Source organism: Lampris incognitus, chromosome 15 (genome assembly GCF_029633865.1).
Source record: "Lampris incognitus isolate fLamInc1 chromosome 15, fLamInc1.hap2, whole genome shotgun sequence".
Taxonomy (NCBI): domain Eukaryota; kingdom Metazoa; phylum Chordata; class Actinopteri; order Lampriformes; family Lampridae; genus Lampris; species Lampris incognitus.
In genome coordinates this window covers 35214893-35236660 of record NC_079225.1, presented here as the reverse complement: position 1 = coordinate 35236660, position 21768 = coordinate 35214893, and the positions used below count along the sequence as shown (strand labels likewise).

The window sequence follows — 21768 nt, the reverse complement described above, 5'->3', positions numbered from 1 at the left end:
AAAGGTTTTGTAGAAATTTTTGCAAATGTATTAAAAATAAACTGAAATATTGCATGTACATAAGTATTCACACCCTTTACTCAGTACTTGGTTGAGGCACCCTTGGCAGCGATTACAGCCTCAAGTCTTCTTGGGTATGAAGCTAAAGCTTGGCACACCTATATTTGGGGTATTCTCCTATTCTTCTCTCCAGATCCTCTCGAGCTCTGTAAGGTTAGATGGGGAGCGTCGCTGCACATCTATTTTCAGGTCTTTCCAGAGATGTTCAATGGGGTTCAAGTCTGGGCTCTGGCTGGGCCACTCAAGGACATTCACAGACTTGTCCTGAAGCCACTCCTTCGTTGTCTTGGCTGTGTGCTTAGGGTCGTTGTCGTGTTGAAAGGTAAACCTTCGCCCCAGTCTGAGGTCCTGAGAGCTCTGGAGCAGGTTTTCATCAAGGATCTCTCTGTACTTTGCTCCATTCATCTTTCCCTCGATCCTGACTAGTCTCCCAGTTCCTGCCGCTGAAAAAGATCCCCACAGCATGATGCTGCCACCACCGTGCTTCACTGTAAGGATGGTATTAGCAAGATGATGAGAGGTGCCTGGTTTCCTCCAGATATGACGTTTGGCATTCAGGCCAAGAGATCAATCTTGGTTTCATCAGACCAGAGAATCTTGTTTCTCATGGTCTGAGAGTCCTTTAGGTGCTTTCTGGCAAACTCCAAGTGGGCTGTCATGTGCCCTTTACTGAGCAGAGGCTTCCGTCTGGCCACTCTACCATAAAGGCCTGATTGGTGGAGTGCTGCAGAGATGGTCATCCTTCTGGAAGGTTCTCCCATCTCCACATAGGAATGCTGGATCTCTGTCAGAGTGACCATCAGGTTCTTGGTCACCTCCCTGACCAAGGCCCTTCTCCCCCGATTGCTCAGACTCTAGGAAGAGTCCTGGTGGATCCAAACTTCTTCCATTTACGAATGATGGAGACCACTGTGCTCTTCGGGACCTTCCAAGCTGTAGAAATTTTTTAGTACCCTTCCCCAGATCTGTGCCTCGATACAATCCTGTCTCGGAGGTCCACAGACAATTCTTTTGACTTCATGGCTTGGTTTCTGCTCTGACATGCACTGTCAACAGTGGGACCTTATATAGACAGGTGTGTGCCTTACCAAATCATGTCCAATCAATTGAATTTATTACAGGTGGACTCCAATCAAGATGTAGAAACATCTCAAGGATGATCAGTGGAAACGGGATGAACCTGAGCTCAATTTTGAGTGTCATAGCAAAGGGTGTGAATACTTATGTACATGCAATACTTCAGTTTTTTATTTTTAATAAATTTGCAAAAACTTCTACAAAACCTTTTTCACCTTGTCATTATGGGGTATTGTGTGTAGATTGATGAGAAAAAAAATGAATTTAATCCATTTTGGAATAAGGCTGTAACATAACAAAATGTGGGGAAAGTGAAGGGGTGTGAATACTTTCCGGATGCACTGTATATATATATATATTATCCAGTGATTCAAGTAAACGCTTTAGTAAACAGTACAAGCCTGTTTCATGCCATAAGCAAGCATCAGCTGTCAAGTATACATATAAACTATATATACAAACTCTCAAGCAAGTTTGTGAACCCTTAAGAATTTTCTATATTTCTGCATAAATATGACCTAAAACGTCATCAGAATTTCATACAAGTCCTAAAAGTAGATAAAGCGAACCAAATTAAACAAATATTATACTTGGTCATTTATTTATTGAGGAAAATGAACCGATATTACATAGCTGTGAGTGGCAAAAGTATGTGAACCTTTGCTTTCAGTATCTGGTGTTGTTTAATTGGGTTCTCTTTATCTACTTTTAGGACTTGTGTGAAAATCTGATGATGTTTTAGGTCATATTTATGCAGAAAGATGGAAAATTCTAAAGGGTTCACAAACTTTCAAGCACCACTGTATATTAGAGGGACAGCTCAGGTTGGACGGTTTGGAGACAAAGCAAGAGAGACAAGATTGAGATGGCTTGGACATGTGTGGAGGAGAGATGCTGGGTATATTGGGAGAAGGATGCTGAATATGGAGCTGCCAGGGAAGAGGAAAAGAGGAAGGCCAAAGAGGAGGTTTATGGATGTGGTGAGGGAGAACATGCAGGTGGCTGGTGTGACAGAGGACGATGCAGAGGACAGGAAGAGATGGAAATGGGATGATCCACTGTGGCGACCCCTAACGGGAGCAGCCGAAAGTAGTAGTAGTAGTAGTAGTAGTAGTAGAAGATATGGGTATTTTAAAGTATCTCCTAAATTACAAATGAGTGCAAAAATAAAATGCTTACAAAACATGTTACTCCTACACTAACTTTGTGACTATAGTCATTGTCAGCAGAATAATTTTGGATAGTCTACCAGTTACCAGTTACTCAAATGAACATGTAACTTAGCTTACTAGGGAATAAAGATGGAGCAACAATTATTTAGCAACATATCATAGAGAGACGTTATCAAACAACCCTTTCTTATCTGTCAGCAGATTGCTATCCTTTGTCATTGCCTTCTTGGCTCCTGTTTCTTTTATTTGTTTTTTCCCTTTTTACATTTTTTTTTATTTTTAGCCCCTTTTTCTCACCAATTGTATCCAGCCAATTACCCCACTCTTCCGAGCCATCCCAGTCGCTGCTCCACCCCCTCTGCTGATCCAGGGAGGGCTCAGACTACCACATGCCTCCTCCAATACATGTGGAGTCGCCAACCGCTTCTTTTCACCTGATAGTGAGGAGTTTAGCCAGTGGGAAGTAGCACGTGGAAGGATCACGCTGTTCCCCTCAGTTACCCCCTCACCAGAGGCGCTAGTGCAGCAACCAGGACACACACCCACGTCCAGCTTCCCACCAATAGACACGGCCAATTTCATCTGCAGGGACGCCTGACCAAACCTGAGGTAACATGGGGATTCGAACCGACGAGCCCTGTGTTGGTAGGCAACGGAGTAGACCACCACGCCACCCAGACGCCCTTGGCTCCTGTTTAATTCATGGTCATTTCTCACAAGTGTGCTTCCAGCAGAGCAACGATACATCAGAGATGACATGTTAAGTCATCAGTCTTTTCATGCCATTTCCAAATGGAGCGCTATGCCAACTGTTTGGTCCTCTGAAATGCATCCCCATATTGCTTGTGACTTTGGACCATCTCCATATCTTGTAGCAAGCTGTTTTATTTTAACCCTTGAGGATTTGCTGAAATTCAGCTTAGATGATGGCTCTCACAGTAAGAACCCATTAACAAACTGGCAGACAGCTTCGTTAAATACAGTTTCTCGAATAAAGGAAAGATATGGATAATAGATGATAATGCATTTCCCATCTTCTGTGGCGAATCTCTATGCGCTAAGACAAGAACTGATTATCTGATGACCGTTTGTCTTTATAAAGAAGTAATTTTAAATACATTGATGGGCTTGATGGCTGATCCCCAACATGCATTCTTGCTCAATGGAGCTTCAAACCTGTGGTTGAGGAAGGTTTGGTGTGAGTTTCAGTGTTGTGGTGGTTTGGCAGCAGTCCGCTGCTGAAATTGACTCATTCATTGGAATCTGTTATCCGTATTGTTTTTCTTTTACAAGTGTGGCAGAGACATTGTACTTTCCCTTTAGAAATATGGCTAACATCCTGTGAGGAATTTCACTTTTACTGAAAATGCATGTGCCTTTTAGGATGCAAACTAAGAATATCAGCTTGACAGCACTGTTTATCGACTATGACGGCTGGAACCTCTGTTTACCCAGTAAACTGACTCGGTCTGAGGAGCTACAGTTTCAGAAGAGGAACAATAAGAGAGGTTAAGGTTTCCTTAGACCTGGCAAACGGAAATTACTCCTGGGATGCTGGCCTGTATCATAGCTTCCATTCTTTCTGTCCAATACCAATTCTTTATGTTCACGGTTGGATGTGCTCTTAAGTTTTTGCCGCCTTAATCTTGCCAAAACAGTAATCAGAATCAACTTTCTGCTTTCAAAATGGATCATCGTGGGCGTCTGGGTAGCATAGCGGTCTATTCCATTGCATACCAACACAGGGATCGTCGGTTTGACTCCCTATGTTACCTCTGGCTTGGTCGGGCATCCCTACAGACGTGTCTGTGAGTGGGAAACCGGATGTGGGTGTGTGTCCTGGTCGCTGCACTAGCGCCTCCTCTAGGTGGTCGGGGCACCTGTTCGGGGGGGAGGGGGGAATAACGTGATCCTCCCACGCGCTACGTCCCCCTGGTAAAACGCCTCACTGTCAGGTGAAAAGAAGAGGCTGGTGACTCCATATGTATAGGAGGAGGCATGTGGTAGTCTGCAGCCCTCCCTGGATCAGCAGAGGGGGTGGAGCAGTGACCAGGATGGTTTGGAAGAGTGGGGTAATTGGCCAAGTACAATTGGGGATAAAAAGGGGGGGGTCATCTTCATTTGCACAATATGTCCAGCTTTTTAATTCAGATTGTATCAAACCCAGTCTCGCAGACACAACATTTGTGTGCACCTTATTTGCACTTGTCATAATACCATGATTTGCAGCACTCTGCCACATGCATACAATGTGTGTCAACATATCAGTGAATGAGGACGTAGTTGAGGGCATCCACTCGCATCTACTTTTAACCTCCAATTTACACTCAACACAGATTATTACACTCAACGGCCGATCTCCCAGATCCCGGCCCTGACCTTAACCACAAACCCATACCTAAAAATCATCTCTATCTTAATACCTAAACATAACCCTTTCTTTCCTTGTACCTAAACTTAACCATCTCTGATCCAATAGTGCTAAAGCGAATGGTCAGAGCGGATGTCCTCAACAACATCCTTACTCGTCGATACGCTGAAATGCATCTTGTGCATGACAGAACGTGATTCGATATAGTCTGGCGAGGCCAGATGTATGTATGCGTACTTGCGTATTCTCATCACAGAATGGTGTAGTCACACATAGGCCCACAGGACGAGTTGACATACATCATATGCGTGTGACAGAGCGTCGTACGTCAATGTGTTTTGGGAACTGCTAATATGTTGTACACATATATTTCATCTGGGTGAACTGGGTTGATTTTGTCACATCAGACCATAGCAAGTCTCGCATGTGGATTACTCACAATGGGCTGTGGACTGATGGACGGACGGTGAGAGATAGTGGACTGTGTGCGAGAGAGAGCCTGAGACAGTTGGAGATGAGACTGTGTTTGCTCAAACGGAGTCTATCAGGTCTGGGAGAGAGGCCGGAGAAATTTCTTTCCTTTTTTTTTTTGTTTTTTTTGTTTTTCCAGCTGAGCACACACAAACAGCTGCCGCCGCCTGCTTGCCTACCGGCCTCGGTGCCTGCAGTGAGATAGTGGGAGTTGGCAGTCAGGCAGGCTGTTCAGCTGGTGCAGCAACCTGCCTGCCTGTCTCTCTCTCTCTCTCAATCTCAGCAGATAAAGAGCAACAGAGGAGCCTGTTGTTGTATGAGGGAGCCCTGATATCGTTCTTTATCCTTCCTCCTTCCTTTATTTTCTCTGTTATTGCTTTCCGTCACTCTTTCACTGACTGTTTATCTCCATGGGCGTAGGAAGCATTGAAAAATGTGGGTGGGACAACCCCCCCCCCCCAAGAAAAGTTTTGACAGAGTGATGTCATTTCCTGCATTCTGGTGCCTGTGAACAGGGGGTTTGATACTTTTGTCTGGCTATACTAGCATGAGAAAAGTCATGGGTACATTTTGTAATTTCATCCAGAGGAAGTAGTTGGCCCCAGATCACATATTTCCATCCAGCCATTATCCAAACCGCTTATCCTGCTCAGGATCGTGCGGATGCTGGAGCCTATCCCAGTAGTCATTGGGCGGCAGGCAGAGAGACACCCTGGTCAGGCTGCCAGTCCATCACAGGGCCCACAGACAGACACACACACAGACACACACTGTCACAGTCACACCTAGAGACAATTTAGTACGGCCGATTCACCTGACCTACATGTCTTTGGACTGTTGGAGGAAACCCACACACACACACGGGGAGAACATGCAAACTCCACACAGAGGACGACCCAGGACAACCCCCAAGGTTGGACTACCCTGAGGCTCAAACCCAGGACCTTCTTGCTGTGAGGTGACCGCACTAACCACTGCACCCCCATGCCACCCCCAAGTGTTAGCTTTTACAAGCAAGTTCTATCCAAAGGACAGAACTGTTAAGTGCTCATGACTTATGAGCATATTTTTAATACTGCCGGGAAATAAGTAGGCTACTTTAACTAAGCTGGTGATCAGCTAACAGCATTTCAGTGCTGTGCAGTTTATGAGGGGCGAGTGTCACCAATTCTGTTTTTCTAGACATAGCACAACACCATGCATAACAGACAAGCAGCCATCAGCGGGTGGAGGCACAAGTGGAAAAACCCATCCACACCGGATTCAAGCTCCCAAGACTTTGGTTCGGTGTTTAGAGCAGTTGTCATGTCATGGAGGGCCATGACTCTGCAGACTTGCATTCAAGCCAAACTCTACACCAGCCGCTTTCACTGATAAGTCAGTGGTCACATATTTGAAGATATTAAAAAGCTAAAAGTACAGGAATTGATTCGATGGCTAATCCAGAGCCATCTTTAATAATAACCACTCATTGTTTATTTAAACTTGAGGATCTCTTTGTGCTTGCATGCATTTGCAATTTCTGTTAAATGCGTTTCTTTAATGTTCTCAAATCAATGCGTGAAGGGGAGCTGTAGTCAGAGTGCCCCTATGCATTCTGCAGTAAACTGCATTCATCTTCTAATCATTTCTGCTGCCATAAAGAATCACCAGGACCCGAGGCCTGTCTCAAAACTAGATTATGTCGTTCGCCAGTTATCTTGGTGGCTTTGTTTACACACACATTTTTACACACGTAACACGGCTACCGGGAAGCTCTCCACATGAGTATTTAGGGCAACATTTCATGACAGAAGGCATCAATATAACAACCAACCAGTCATACTGAATGTAAATACAACTGCCACTGAAGTACCCGCCTGTGACACTGCAAACCCAAAGCAGTGGGCCAAAAATGGCTCCTCACAGAGTGGGGAACTAGCACGCAAATATAAACTCCTTTAAGAATTAAAAATGTGTTTAATATTTGCTCCAGGTTTGGAGTATGTCTGTGTTGAGGCAGGCCAAGACTTTCTCCGTGTGTGTGTGTGTGTGTGTGTGTGTGTGTGTGTGTGTGTGTGTGTGTGTGTGTGTGTGTGTGTGTGTGAGACTATTTGTACTATTCCTGTGTTCAGCTATTTGCCGGATTCCCTTTCTGATTTCGTTAAAAGCTGGCCCATACTGAAAAATACATGAACGTATTTTGAGTGTTGGTGACTGGAATTGGGAGAGAAAACCATTTTGCTTACAATGGCAGTTTATTTTTTTCACTCGCCGTGTTGCACGGGACCACTGTACCAGTCCTTGCTCACCGCTTTCCTTGCCTGCATAACCACAGCTGGCCCTGCTAACAGCAACCCCAGGCAGTAAAAAGCTTCTGTGCTGCTGTCAATCCTGCTATAAATAGCCTTGTTTTTCCATCCAAATGGTAAGTGGACTTCCAGTGAATTTCTACGAGGCAAAAAAAGAACATTAAAAGGCAAATCAGTGGGTGTGTTTCCTTTATCTGGTAAATGAGAAACAAACGATGTCCCATCTCACAGGCAGGGCCGTCCATGGGGGAGGTGGGGGGGGACGCTTTCTGGGGCCCATGGAGGCCAGCAATATTCATGTTCATCCTAAATATAAGCAACGATAATGGCAGTACTTGCCATTGGGTGTGAATTGGCTAAACAGATGGACTTTAAATACATTATAAAGGACTTTGCATCCAGTAAGACAAGGAAGATGGCTGTATAAGAGACAAAGATGAAGCCATAAGGGGCGTCCGGGTGGTCTGGCGGTCTATTCTGTTGCCTACCAACACGGCGATCGCTGGTTTGAATCCCCGTATTAGCTCCGGCTTGGTTGAGCGTCTCTACAGACACAATTGGTCGTGTCTGTGGGTGGGAAGCTGGATGTGGGTATGTGCCCTGGTCGCTGCACTAGCGCCTCCTTTACAGAGAAAAACAGCGGATGGTTGACATAGATTTGAAAATTCCAATTTCATTGCACTTTATTGCGTAGTCTCTAAATGAACACTTCAGCTTCTCTACGTCCAGAGAGCATTACAACATTTTTTGATATTTACAATTCTTTCTCTTAATTTGGTGTTTCCTCTCAGCTTTTCTTATTCACAGTTTCAAAATTTGCATATAAAATGCAACTTGATTGATTGATAAAAAGAGCTTGATGGAAAACTGAATGTCATCATTCCCGCCATAGGATGCCACAATCTGCTCAGTTTCAAGCTGTGACAAGTCAAACCCAAAGCTGTCTTCTGTTTTGTTTCCCCCCCTTTTTCTCCCCAATTGTACCTATCCAATTACCCCACTCTTCCGAGCCGTCCCGGTCGCTGCTCCACCCCCTCTGCCGATCCGGGGAGGGCTGCAGACTACCACATGCCTCCTCTGATACATGTGGCGTCGCCAGCCGCTTCTTTTCACCTGACAGTGAGGAGTTTCACCAGGGGGACGTAGCGCGTGGGAGGGTCACGGTATTCCCCCCAGTTCCCCCTCCCCCCTGAACGACCAGAGGCGGCGCTAGTGCAGCGATAGGGACACATACCCACATCCGGCTTCCCACCCGCAGACACAGCCAATTGTGCGTGTAGGGACTCCTGACCAAGCCGGGGGTAACACGGGGATTCGAACCCGTGATCCCCATGTTGGTAGCTAACAGAATAGACCGCTATGCTACCCGGATGCCCAGCTGTCCCTCCCCCCCGTCAAATCCCGTTTTGCCGTCTCAGAAGATTTTCTTGAACTGGCGGGCCGTTAGTTACCGCACTTGCAGGTACGCCGTTGTTAGCGGCGTGGCTTCTCGTTAGATGAGGAAACACCTGTTGTTTGCTAATCAGTTTGGGCAACAGATGATGCAACGGCGCTTTAAATACTTTGACATCCATTGGACTGTCTCCATATCCTCCAGGTATTATCTTAATTCTGGATTACGGCCCTGCTCTAATTGCCTTTACTAGTGTGCCCGTGTAAACATAACACCCCCAGCTTACTTACTATCTACTAACTGTCTCGTTCTGCGCCACCATAGTCATCCTTTGCCCCCATGTTTTACTCATCCCTGCGTCTTCTCCTCGGCTGTTCACACGTCAACGCCAATACGCTGTCGCGACGACCAGGTCTCTGGGCTTTCCATAGACCCGCCCTGAACAGACTTGCCTCGCCAGTTCTCTCTTCTCCTTCCACCTCTGCTGTCAGCTGTCCTGATCGCCTCGGGGATTGGGTACGGTGCCTTGGAATAACGCCGGTCCCTCCCGCAGTATAAATAGAAGACTTAAGCTCGGCCGGTCCGGTACAAAGCTCGAAATAGGCCAGTCAGCCAGGGGTGACTAAGCGAGCAGGATTTGATTAAATTCTAAATCTTACGACTATATCTGGTGGAGTGATTATCAGCCCCGCCGCCTTCCGCACTTTGACAGCGGGCTGTACGGGCACCATCTGGTGAATAGGGGGGGCAAGATAAGAATTAGATTTTGAAGCTCTGTGTGTGTGTGTGTGTGTGTGTGTGTGTGTGTGTGTGTGTGTGTGAGGGCACTCATCTGTCTTCCTGCTTGCGTTCAGGAAACAACAACAAGCCGTTGATGGAATGGCTGAAATGTACGTGGTGACCGTGTGTTTCTTGAACAGAGCTCGTATAGCTGGTCAGCGCTACATCCAAGTTAGCGCTCTGCCCAGCATGTGTAAATCCATCCATCCATCCATCCATCCATCCATGTCCTTTCTTTCCAATCCTATTTTTACTAACAGGATTTCAGGTAGGTTAAATCTCATTTAGGTGCCAAGCCAGGACCAACATAACTGGGGAAGGAAATTGTGTTGGGCCCAAATGTAAAGTAGACATTGAAACGCCCTGTTCACTTTAGTGTAGCAGTGAGCTGTGTGGGTCGGGTTTTCGGTGACCTGCAGTACACCACCAGGTTGATTTTATAACGACAATAACAAACAAACAGGGCGTCCGGCTAGCGTTAACGGTCTATTCCGTTGCCTACCAACGCAGGAATCGCCGGTTCGAGTCCCCGTGTTGCCTCCGGCTTGGTCGGGCGTCCCTATAAACACAATGGGCCGTGTCTGCGGGTGGGAAGCCGGATGTGGGTATGTGTCCTGGTCGCTGCACTAGCGCCTCCTCTGGTCGGGCAGGGCACCTGTTCAGGGGGGAGGGGGAACTGGGGGGAACAGCGTGATCCTCCCACGCGCTACATCCCCCTGCTGAAACTCCTCACTGTCAGGTGAAAAGAGGCGGCGGGTGGCTCCACGTGTATCGGAGGAGGCACGTGGTAGTCTGCAGCCCTCCCCAGATCGGCAGAGGGGGTGGAGCAGTGAGCGGGACGGCTTGGAAGAGTGGGGTAATTGGCCGGATTGTAACGTGCGTGGATAAGTAGACACGTTGGCTCTTGGTTAACGGGCCGGACCCTTTAGTCGACTGGTTAACGTTGTCGCTTGCGGAGTGAGAGATACGGGTTCGCGCCCCGGCTGTGGCGACGGTTCCTGTGGTTACCACCCGAATTCGCTACAGTATTGTGGTTGTTAGCATTGTTGCATAATGGACGAGGGTCCTGTTCTCAGGAGGGATCCCTGCTTTGAGGACCTTGCATGTTTTCACCATGTTTGTGTTAAAATAGCATTTTAGAATAAAGCATACTTTTATAAAGGGTTCGTAGGTGGCTTTTAATTGATTTATCAGTGGTTAATAACTCGTTTATTAATGCATTATAAATCACTAATAAGATGTTAGCTGCTGTGCTGGCAGGTTGGGAGCCCACATTTCATCAATGAGAAAGTCTCCATAGACGTCCCCCTGGAAACTACACTGCACATTCACATTCTTAGCAAGTGGCATACAAATGGTAAATGGACTGCATTTCTATAGCGCTTTTGTAGCTACAACAGCCACTCAAAGCGCTCTACAATCGATGAATGCCTCACATTCGAACCACCACCACCACACACCAACGGCAGTGTCAGCCATGCAAGGTAACAACAACAACCAGCTCATCGGGAGCAGTTAGGGTTTAGGCGTCTTGCTGAAGGACACCGACATTTTTTGCAAGGCGGAGCCGAGGATCACACCGGCAACCCTGCAGTTCTCAGACAGCGTGCTCTACCTCCTGAGACAGTGTCGCCCCCCCAAAATAATACAAATAACACAACTTGAAAATGTCGCGCAATGTAAACGCAAAAGTCGATTTTCATGCAATAGCGATGCAGTTGCAGAGGTAAAGCGCAGGGTGGAGGTTAAGTACTGCTTACTGAGGCTGTCACAAACGTTTGGCTACCTTTGACTAATCTTTCTGAGACCCTCTCCATGTGGGCTCCCAACCTGGCGAAAGTCTTTTTATCACTGCATTATAACATCTTATTACTGATTCATGATTCACTAATAAATCAGTTGTTAATCATAAATGACATCATAAGTAACTACTCATCAACCCTTCATAAATCATGCCTTCTTGTAAAGTGATACCTATGTTGGTGTGCTCTGGGATGCTCTGGTTTCGCTCCACAGTCCAAAGACGTGCATGATGGGGGAATTGGAAATGAATGAATTGGAAGTGATTTGGCTCCAAATTGCCCATAAGTTTGCGTGGTGTGTTAGTGATTTTTCGTCTGGGCCCTGTGATGGACGGACAACATGTGCAGGGGGGGGTCTCCTTGTTTTCTGCCAGATGCCTGCTGGAATGGCCTCTGGCCTCCAGCCCTGTGGCCCTGAACTGGATTAAGCGGGTATAGAGAATGAATTAACGGATGACTCCACTCGTGCTGTGTTGTTACGAAAGCCAGTAGCCAACATCAACACAACAGTATTAATAAATATCATTTTATTAAAAAGCTGCGAGAAGATACTGCTCGTTAACCTCAAAGTATATGCTAGACTAAAATATCCCCCTCTCCTCTCTTTTTGCGGTTCTCTTTTTCACTCTTTCGCTCATCCTCTACTCGTTCTCGCTCCTTTCACCTGTCAACGCATGTTTTTGTCATGTATTGACGGCCTGGCGGGGAACTTTATCTGGCTCTCCCTCGTGACTGCCGAGCTACTAACGGCGGCTTCTCTCCTCAGTGATCAAACTGTACTTGGTGCAGGGTCGTTGGTGTGTATCCGTCCTTGTTCGCTGTTATGCAACCAGAAGCTACCACAAACCACAACAATCACTCATTTTTCTGTTTGTTAACGTTAGTAGGTGACTGGGCTTGTGTGCAAATAGACGAGGAAGTGCTTGGATTTTCCAGTTTACAAAAGAATCCGGTGAAATGCTGTCTGGGAAAGTGGCATTATGGGAAAACAGGGTGCAACAGGAATATTGCTTAAGATCTATTGACTACAAATCAGTGATGTCTCCTGCATTACTTCAACCATTTACTGTCTTTAGTAGGCTTTCCTCATAGCTACATAGACACGCACAATCCACACACACATGACTACGCATCTACATACTCGTGCACATACACTTATACATTTAAATATACACACACATTCTCAAACACGTGCACATACTGCGTCAGTCACGTAACCTAGATTAGATTTATATATTCACCTTAGGGAAAATGTTCACCGATCAATAACCATTAAGCTAAGGCACCAAAGGTCTTGGCTAGAACTAAATGGATAAATGTCATTAGAAATGGGTATTGATGCTATCTGTGGGTTTTAGCCAATGCAGCAGTGGAGGCCATCAGCAAAGGGTCAGTGGTTTTGTAGTTGTAGAGATTTAACATTGGTGTTATGGCTTCATACAACTTAGCAAATACAATTTCCCCCCTTTTTTCTCCCCAATTACCCCACTCTTCCGAGCCTTCCCGGCCGCTGCTCCACCCCCCTCTTCCAATCTGGGGAGGTCTGCAGACTGCCACATGCCTCCTCCGATACATGTGGAGTCACCAGCCACTTCTTTTCACCTGACAGTGAGGAGTTTCGCCAGGGGGACGTAAGCGTGTGGGAGGATCACGCTATTCCCCCCAGTTCCCCCGACCGACCAGAGGAGGTGCTAGTGCAGCGACCAGGGCACATACCCACATCCATCTTCCCACCCGCAGACACGACCAGTTGTGTCTGTAGGGATGCCCGACCAAGCCGTTGGCAACACGGGGATTTGAACCTGGATTTAACATGATGACCTACTTAATTATTTCCCTGATTTTGTATTGGTTAGCGTAGCCCCTAAATGTATGTAGAAATGCAAGAAATGGGATTCAAATCGCAATTTTTTTTTTCTGGGGGAGGACCCCCCACCCCCTTGTATTGTGTTCTCCCCCACTTCTCAAACCAAAGTTATGCCCTTGTGTAAGTGGGTAAGTTGGGGTCTTGCTCATGGCGGTAGGATGGATGCTCACTGCTTTGTTTTCCACGAGTACAAAATACACAGGTAATCCTTCCACCTGTGGAAAACAATTGCCATACCGTCATTAAAATAATAAACCGCTGTATCCTTTCTTTCTTTTTCCATAGACTGTAAGGCTATGAGGACAGCTGCCAGAGATGACTGATGTGGAGCCTGTCGTCACAGACTTTGCGTCCACAGGGCGCACAGGTCGACGAAACGCCATGCCAGACATCCTGGGGTCCAACGCCAGTGCGGGGGCGGCTGATCTGTCAGACAAACTGACCGAACTCTCGGTAGCCGGTGAGTCTCTATGGGGTGGAGTTATCACTATGGCCCAGATGGAGACAGAGAGAGATGGGAAGATGTGGGGAGAAAAGACCGAATAAGAGGAACATAGTATGTGTCTCCGTTACATTTTAGGTGACAGGCTGATGCTTCATATCCAGGCTGACCAACAGTGATACAATGAGCCTGTAGCACAAAAAAAAAGGATCCTTTTTTTTTCATCGCTTGCTGGCTGCATATGAGAGGCCAAATGGAGGGAAAGGCAATTTTAGAAGGAGACTTGTGTGAGTAGCAGCAATAGCTCTTCAGTTTTTGCCCTCTTCCCCTTCCTTGTCTGCTAAATGGAAATTGCCCCTTCAACAGCGAAAAAGGGCTCTTGGAAAAGAAAAAAAAAGCTGAGTGATGCATTTTGTCTAAAAAGGGATCTGTGGGCCTTCAGGTGACTGAAGGACACATCATTTAAGAGCTGTACAGCGCCACCCTATGAAGGCCAAAAATTAAACTGCTGTGCAGTATGGCACTACTTTATTGCTACCTTGAGTCTTAGTCAGGGCAAAAGGCCAAATCCACTCAATCACAGCACAGAGGAACAGTATTCCTGTCTTCGGCATGGACCCACAAGGATCAAGCCTGTAACGATCACTAGGGAAAATGGCTTTCTGTTCCTGAGAATGAGATCTTAATTTCTTTCGAAGCAATAGCGCCTGTTGGTGGTTAAGAGTTTGCAAAACAGTTCTGGGATAGTTTTGGCCGCCCTTATAACTCAGCCATGTGGATGCCTGCCATGAGGGCTCAGACCTGATGGTAGTGACCTGGGCTCACACAGTTTTCTTAGCACCTTTGCTTCATAGCTTTCCCCACTCCATTCACTTTATATATGCTGTTGTTTTCATATTGACAGTCACATAGTTCTGTCCTCCGAGGAGCTGATAGAATCTGCTCTCTCCTCATTCTTTCATACGGGTACGGCTGCAAAGAAGTCAAACTGTGTTCTGGGGTAGAAAAAATGTCTTTCCATCTTTTCCCAAATCTTATCATGTGCATTGTTTGAACATAGTGGTATAAGATACCTACATATTCTTGGCTTAAGGAATAGTAAAAATGCCCTGATGAAATCTGCCCCCCCTCAAAAAAAAGTAAATTATATACATGTCACATATTTGTGCCTTGTATATACTGTTATTGTTTTGCAGACTCCAATGAAATTATCATTACCAGTGAGATTTGTCAACAGCGGTAGCTTTCACATTATGCAAAATAGCAGATAAAGAAGATAGCCCAACATGAAACTACTCCTGTATTTACACTGTAAAGAAGATATTTTCATCACAATCAGATAAATCCTTACCATTACTTGATTTGATTGTATTATTATTATTGTTGTTGTTGTTTTTGTAAAAAATAATCACACATTATGGCAACATAAATGAAAACGAGGGGTTGGTTGATGCAAGGGAAATGTTGGGCACAGCTCTAGAGTGAAACATACCAAACATATTCATCTTCAGTGTGCAAAAATAAACACAATTATGCAGAATGTGCCAAATTCCAAGATGACTCAGCTTGGCACGTTAGCAACAACATCAGATTTTTTCCCACTGAGACAATATGCTGTTGGTTGGAATGACAGAAGTATCCAATGCATCTCTGACTTTTCTTTTTGTGTTGTGTGTGTGTGTGTGTGTGCGTGCGTGTGTGTGTGCCTATGTGTGAGACAGATGATGGAGAAGGAGAGGGAGAGGGCACATCCTCCAGCACAATGAAGAGTCCCACAGACGGAGGGGAGAAGACCGAGGGGACGTAATGCAGCTTTTCTCCCTGGGCCGCTAAGGAAGGACAGACCATCTGAAAAGATGGACGGATGGATGGATGGATAGATGGATGGCTGGCTGGACAGACGGACAGACTGATGGATGGATGAATGGATGGATGGAATGATGGCTGAACAGTGACATGGGTCGAAGGAGTGTTATAATTTGACATGACGGACAGCTGAAAAGATGTATGGGGAAACAAAGGTGGATGGACACACTGATGGATGGAAGAGAGAGACGTTTAACTGTGGGTCACTTCTCCACAGATGTCCCCCATATTGACCAGAAAACTGTAAACTGTCACTCACTGTCACTATGCAACATTAGCCAGAACAACGTCACTGGCACACGCAGGAGAGGAGACGGGCAGTGGAGAGAGACGGGAGATGACACTGACCGTCCGTCCTCGGGATTATGCTGATGACAAGGGGGATGAATGACATGTTTATGGCAATTAGGATCATGATCATAAGTTGGTTGTTGATGATGATGGTGATGATGATGATGGCAACTGAAGAGCTCTGTTGGTGTGCTTGCGAGCTTGTGTTTTCGCATGTCCAAAGGGGTGACCCATATATCTCATCTTTACATGTGTGGATATATAGATCTGCTAATATCAATTGATATATTGGCATCGGCCCTGTTAACTTAATTTGCATACACAGTCCAAAGTGGTGACGTGGTTATAATGACTACAATAGTTGTAATTTAGAAAGCTGTGCATGGTGGGATCAAATTCCAACCAAAAGCATTTTTTCTCTGAATGTCATATAGTTGCAGGAATGTCTCTTTTTTGCACAACGGAATAGCTTCAAGTTAAAAAAAACATTCCATTTGTGATGTAAAGTACAATTTCTATCTTCCTGTGTGGTTTATTATAGTGTGTTTAAGTGCAAACCTCAACCTTGTGTGTGTTTTTCACAGGTTAAAAACGCATCAATACTGGTTAGTTAGCGATAAAGGAGTAATGTCATGTGTATTTTCAGTCTGTAAATAGTTTTAAATGACAGTGTATTTGCGCACACCCTGTAAAGAGAAATTTCAGTCTTCACTGCCGCTAATAAATATAATGCTTTGGGTATTGTTGCTATGAGTGGATGCCTACAATGAAAATCTATTGGCATGTTTGTGCTGTCAAAAGCTGACTGGCACCTCGGGGACAAACTGCTCCCGTTGGCTGCTGGTTTCAGCTGTTAACTGCAGCGTTTCTCACATCCATTGCTCAGTATGCACAGCGCTGCTGCTTTTCTCTTAGGAAGTCAGTAAGGAAGTCAAGTTTATTTGTGCAGCCCAAAATCACAAGGTAGTCCGGAAAGCCGTACAATATATAACAATATACGACACCCTCTATCCTTGCACCCTAGACCCGAATGAGGGGGAAAACTCCACAAGGAAAACCTCATCCGGAAAAAGAATATGGGAGAAACCTCAGGAAGAGCAACAGAGGAGGGGTCCATCTTCCAGGCAAATTTAGTGAATCTGTGACCACCCAAGACAATGTCAGGAACCCCACAGATGCAGTCAAGAACCAGGAGGGCCCTGCGCCACAAACCCAGCTCTGCTCAGCGGGGCCCTGCAGAAAGAATAGACTTCACATCCACACAAGTAGCGAGGCAGAGATAGCTTAAATCTCTGTGACCAAGAGAAGACAGGACACACACAAACAGGATCCAAAGTCATCAGGAGGTCAAGAGAGGGAGAGAGAGAGCGAGAGAGATGATCCATGGTCATCAGTCAGGAGCAAAATCTGCCCTGGAAAGCGAGAAAGGGAGACAGAGATAGATGGATAGAAAGAGAGATGGGGACAGGAGCACAACATGGGCACACGTGTTCAGAGATGAAACAGAAGGTTAGGAAGGTGTGATGCATTCAGAAAAGTTTAGGAGCATTCTCGTCTGCATGACCAGACCAAGAGATTACTGCTGAAACCTATACTTACAATAAGTACATGAAATATTCTGCCAGGTCATTACTTTTCCTGTCATGCCAGGTCTAAAACCCCCCTCTCTAGATGGCTTGATACCTGACAGAATAGAAAACAAGCAGTAATATGGCTCCTGGGGGCCAGAGTTGAGAACAGTGGGTTAACAATAAAAAATGTTATAAATAAAGGGAAAATGTGCTTCCCTGCTGCAGCCAAATAAACTAAATGTCAACAAAAATCCATTTCCCCCCCCCCCGATCCCTCCCGGGCCTATACTCCTCCCTCTTTTCCAATTGCATAGACTCTCTATCTAAACACCAGTAATTCTACTGTGATTCTATGACAGCTATGCTTGTTGTTCCTAAAGCTTCTACCCATTGGGGAGGAGGTAAAGCAGAGTAGGGAGCGTGTTCTGTGGCTGCTGTGGCTGAACTGGATTTTGCCAACTGCTCATCTGATAGCGAAATCCAGTTCAGCCGCCTCTAGCTGCAGGGATGTAGCCTAGAGGTGATCAATGTTTGTATCGACCAGCTGTTGTGTTATAACCCTGAGTAGTCAGGAGTGCACGTCATGCCATCATACATGCTCTCAGTCTTTCGATCGATATTGTCAAGTGCAAGCTTCATCATTTAGAGTGCACAAGTGAACCTGACCAGGGCACAAAAAAACCTGCAGGGATGACCGCTGCTTCCATCGCATTTGCCTGCTAACCTCCCATTGGCCTCCCTGTGCACTGTAGTTACTGTGCAGCATGCAGGGAGGGTAATGGGAGGTCCCCGGTAAGAACGGCTGCAACTCTTCCACATTTGTCAATAAGTGCATTATTTGTGGACATCTGGTCGGGCCTTAACGTTCCTAAAGGGTAGGATGAACTTTAGCTATAGAGGAGCAGCTCCTCTCTGACTTGGGGGGGAGGGGGGACACTTAGAGCTGAAAAGCTACAGGAAATAACAACAAACCACACCGGCAATGAAAAGATTACAGGTTCTCTCCTCCGCAATATGCAAAACTATTGCACGAGAAGACCTCCGGGGTCAGTAAAGACCCCGCTTGTTCATATTTCTGGCCAGCGGGTGGCGCCAGAGGTGCTTCTCGGGTCAGAGTCGTCATTTTAATGTCAAATCTCAGCGTTCAGGTCAGTTGGAGAGGAATTCGTTTTAATTCAGCAAACAAATAAAATAAATAGTGGGACATACTGAACATTTCTATCTAAACATGTTGTTGCCCTTTGGCTGTTGGTGCAAAGACCTTTTTTTTACACAGATCTTGAAAAGAGAGCGTTTGTCATGCGATCGTCTCGCTCTCTCGCACACGCACACGCACACGCACACGCGCAGTAATGACTATGAGTGGCGGGCCTGCAGAAGCTCCGCGGGGAGGCAGAATGGATTAATGCCGCTGTAACCGCTAATGACAAAGGACTGTCAAACACACTCGGGCCTCGCATCACTGGCTTCTCTCGGTTCTCCGCCATGACACCACCTGCCAATAAAGACCTAAGGAACGGAAATCAGCTTCTTTTCTTTCTTTCTTTCTTTCTTTTACGTGGGCACCTTTTTAAACATAACCAATGAGGGAAGAATCGCGTTATCAGACCTGCGAAATGCCAGAACAATCCAAACTGACTTACTTTGTGTGTGTGTGTGTGTGTGTGTGTGTGTGTGTGTGTGTGTGTGTGTGTGTGTGTGTGTGTGTGAGGGGGTCTCCCTGCACTCCGTGACCCATTTTACAAACGGACACAAACTCGCTTAACAAAAAAAAAAAGAGCCCTGACTCTTTGCGCCAATCAGGAGTCAGGGAGAATCTCCTGAGCCAATAGGAGGCCCGCTTCTATTTCCCAGGCGCTCATATTAATGAGCGGGGGAATAATAATGTGCAGCCGCTCGAGTAAGCGTCCATAAACTACATTTTACTCACTTTGGAGATCACTCGGCCACCCTCAAGCCTTCACCATGGTTGATAGTTTCTGTGCAACCTGGAAACTGGTCGACAGCGAAAACTTCGACGAGTACATGAAAGCACTGGGTGAGTTGCTCAGCACTTGTTGTTTTTGGAGGGGGGCTTTGAGTGGATGCGATTTCTTCAGTTATAAGATAGCCATGCGTCTTTCTCCACCCTCTCAATATTGTTTTCTGAGTTCATCATATATGTAATGGTTGTTGTTTTGTTTGTTTTTTATGTGGCTGATACTGGCTAGGTGTTGGCTTTGCCACCCGGCAGGTGGGTAATGTGACCAAGCCGACGGTGATCATCAGCGAGGAGGGGGACAAAGTTGTGATCCGCACCCAGAGCACCTTCAAAAACACCGAGATCTCCTTCAAGCTGGGGGAGGAGTTCGACGAAACCACCGCCGACGACAGGAACTGCAAAGTGAGTCAGAGAACCTTAATGAAGACGCGCGATGGCATAAAAATGAATGCAGACAAAAGAAAAGAAAAGAAGAAGAGTGAAGCATCGCGATAACTGTGTGCAAACGTTACTCAGAGACTAAAAGCCTCAAATACACCAACTAATAACCATCCTCATCATCATCTGGCCAGGTCTCGGGTTACACCTGCAGGTCTGCACTATATGTATATGTTATGTGCTGTGGCTGAACTGGCCTGTAACCCAGAAGTTCTTTTCCGGTTCTTTTGCAGTCAACGGTGAGCCTGGATGGGGATAAACTTGTCCACGTGCAGAAATGGGACGGCAAAGAGACCAAGTTCGTCAGAGAGATCAAGGACGGCAAGCTGGTCATGGTAAAAGACTTAGAATAAGACTTGTACCCTAATCATTTCCGCGTGTGTCGTTTACATCCTTAAAGCCCCCCCCCCTTTAACTCAGGTTTATTAGTTGTGCATCAATGAGCAGCAAATGGGTGCAGGGCACGAGAGCTCAGTGACAATCTCACGTGCACCGACACTGTTGCACGGACCCGTGTTACATGGGATTTATTTATTTGTATATCCTTAAATAAAACCGAAAAAACACAATGGACACCACAGGGATCCACATCGTATATGTTGATAGTCAAATCAGCTGGGGATCAGGGAAGTAGGTGTAAAATAGGTGTAATACCTCCAATCAAATGCTGCGGCACTTGGTGTGGTTGTCGACTGCACATAGCAACAGGTGGCCTGATAAAGCCTTTTGTGGGGGGGGGGGCGCCTATTGAAAATCATTCAGAGCTTATTTGCTTTTCACTGTGCACGGTGGAAAATTTTGATTTTCTGCCACGTGTGTAATTATACCGGGATAATCTTTTCCCTCTCTCTCTCTCTCTCTCTCTCTCTCTCTCTCTCTCTCTCTCTCTCTCTCTCTCTCTCTCTCTCTCTCTCTCTCTCTCTCTCTCTTCCCCCCTCTCTCCCCCCTCCCCCTGCAGAACTTAACATTTGAGGACATCCACGCAGTGCGCACCTACGAGAAGGCATGAGTCCCCTGCTATCTAGCATCCCCGCGGTGGTTTTGTCTGCAACGTGTTTTTGTTGATGTGATTTTTGCTCTGAAACAAGATTTACTGTACGCTTACCTTTGCACTTCATCCATCTTCAAATGGTTTGCAACATGGGCTGAACATGTTTTTGTAAGCAACTTTTTTTATTCTGCTACGTGTCAGTCGTGATGGATTGTCTTTGTGAACCTCTGTTAAATATGAAATAAAACACAGAGAGGAAACTGATTTTTTTTCTCTCCTGATTGATTAGTGATGTATTGCCGTGTTTGCCATTTGCCTGCAGACAAATATGTGCCACCCGTAGGGCGTCCGGCGGTGACAGGCCGAACCAACCGATCCGCTCGGTTGGTGTCTTCACCGCGCTCGTGTCTAGACGGTAACCCCGGATTTGCGACACAGGGCGTCGCGTTATGCGGGTGTATGGGTTTGTCATTGAGCGGAGTACGGAGCCGACGGAAGGCCCTGTAGCGCCACATTTTGCACCCCCAAAGGAATATGCTTCCAACGTGTCCGCCTGAACGCGACGCAACGGAGATATGGAAAACACATTATTGTTACGAGCCTAATTTTTTCCCCCTTGTTTGTAGATTATCGCAAAATACGTAGTGTAGGCTAAGAAGAGTACACAAATTACAACTGCGCTTTCGGTATGCTATGCTACGTTTTGATAATCTAAAATTGGAAGAAAAAAAGTAAATTAAACAGTCTACCTGTTCCTATTTTCCATTTATTTACGTGAAGTGAAGATGTAGGCTTCATAATTAAAGATCACCTGCGAATGAACGCGCGTTGCCGCGACGCCGAACAGGCTACTATGGGACGGATATTATTTTAGGGATGCAAAATTTGGCCCAACACCACATGT

At 46.1% G+C, this 21768-nt stretch overlaps 1 protein-coding gene across 1 annotated transcript; it reads left to right on the top strand.

Annotated features, from left to right (window-relative positions):
* The first annotated feature begins 19333 nt into the window (after positions 1-19333).
* fabp7b (fatty acid binding protein 7, brain, b) lies at positions 19334-21115 on the top strand. Its single transcript, XM_056294051.1, has 4 exons — positions 19334-19492; positions 19665-19837; positions 20107-20208; positions 20832-21115. Exons 1-4 carry the CDS (start codon positions 19420-19422, stop codon positions 20880-20882), a joined length of 399 nt encoding a protein of 132 aa, XP_056150026.1. The 5' UTR covers positions 19334-19419; the 3' UTR covers positions 20883-21115.
* Positions 21116-21768: the final 653 nt, after the last annotated feature.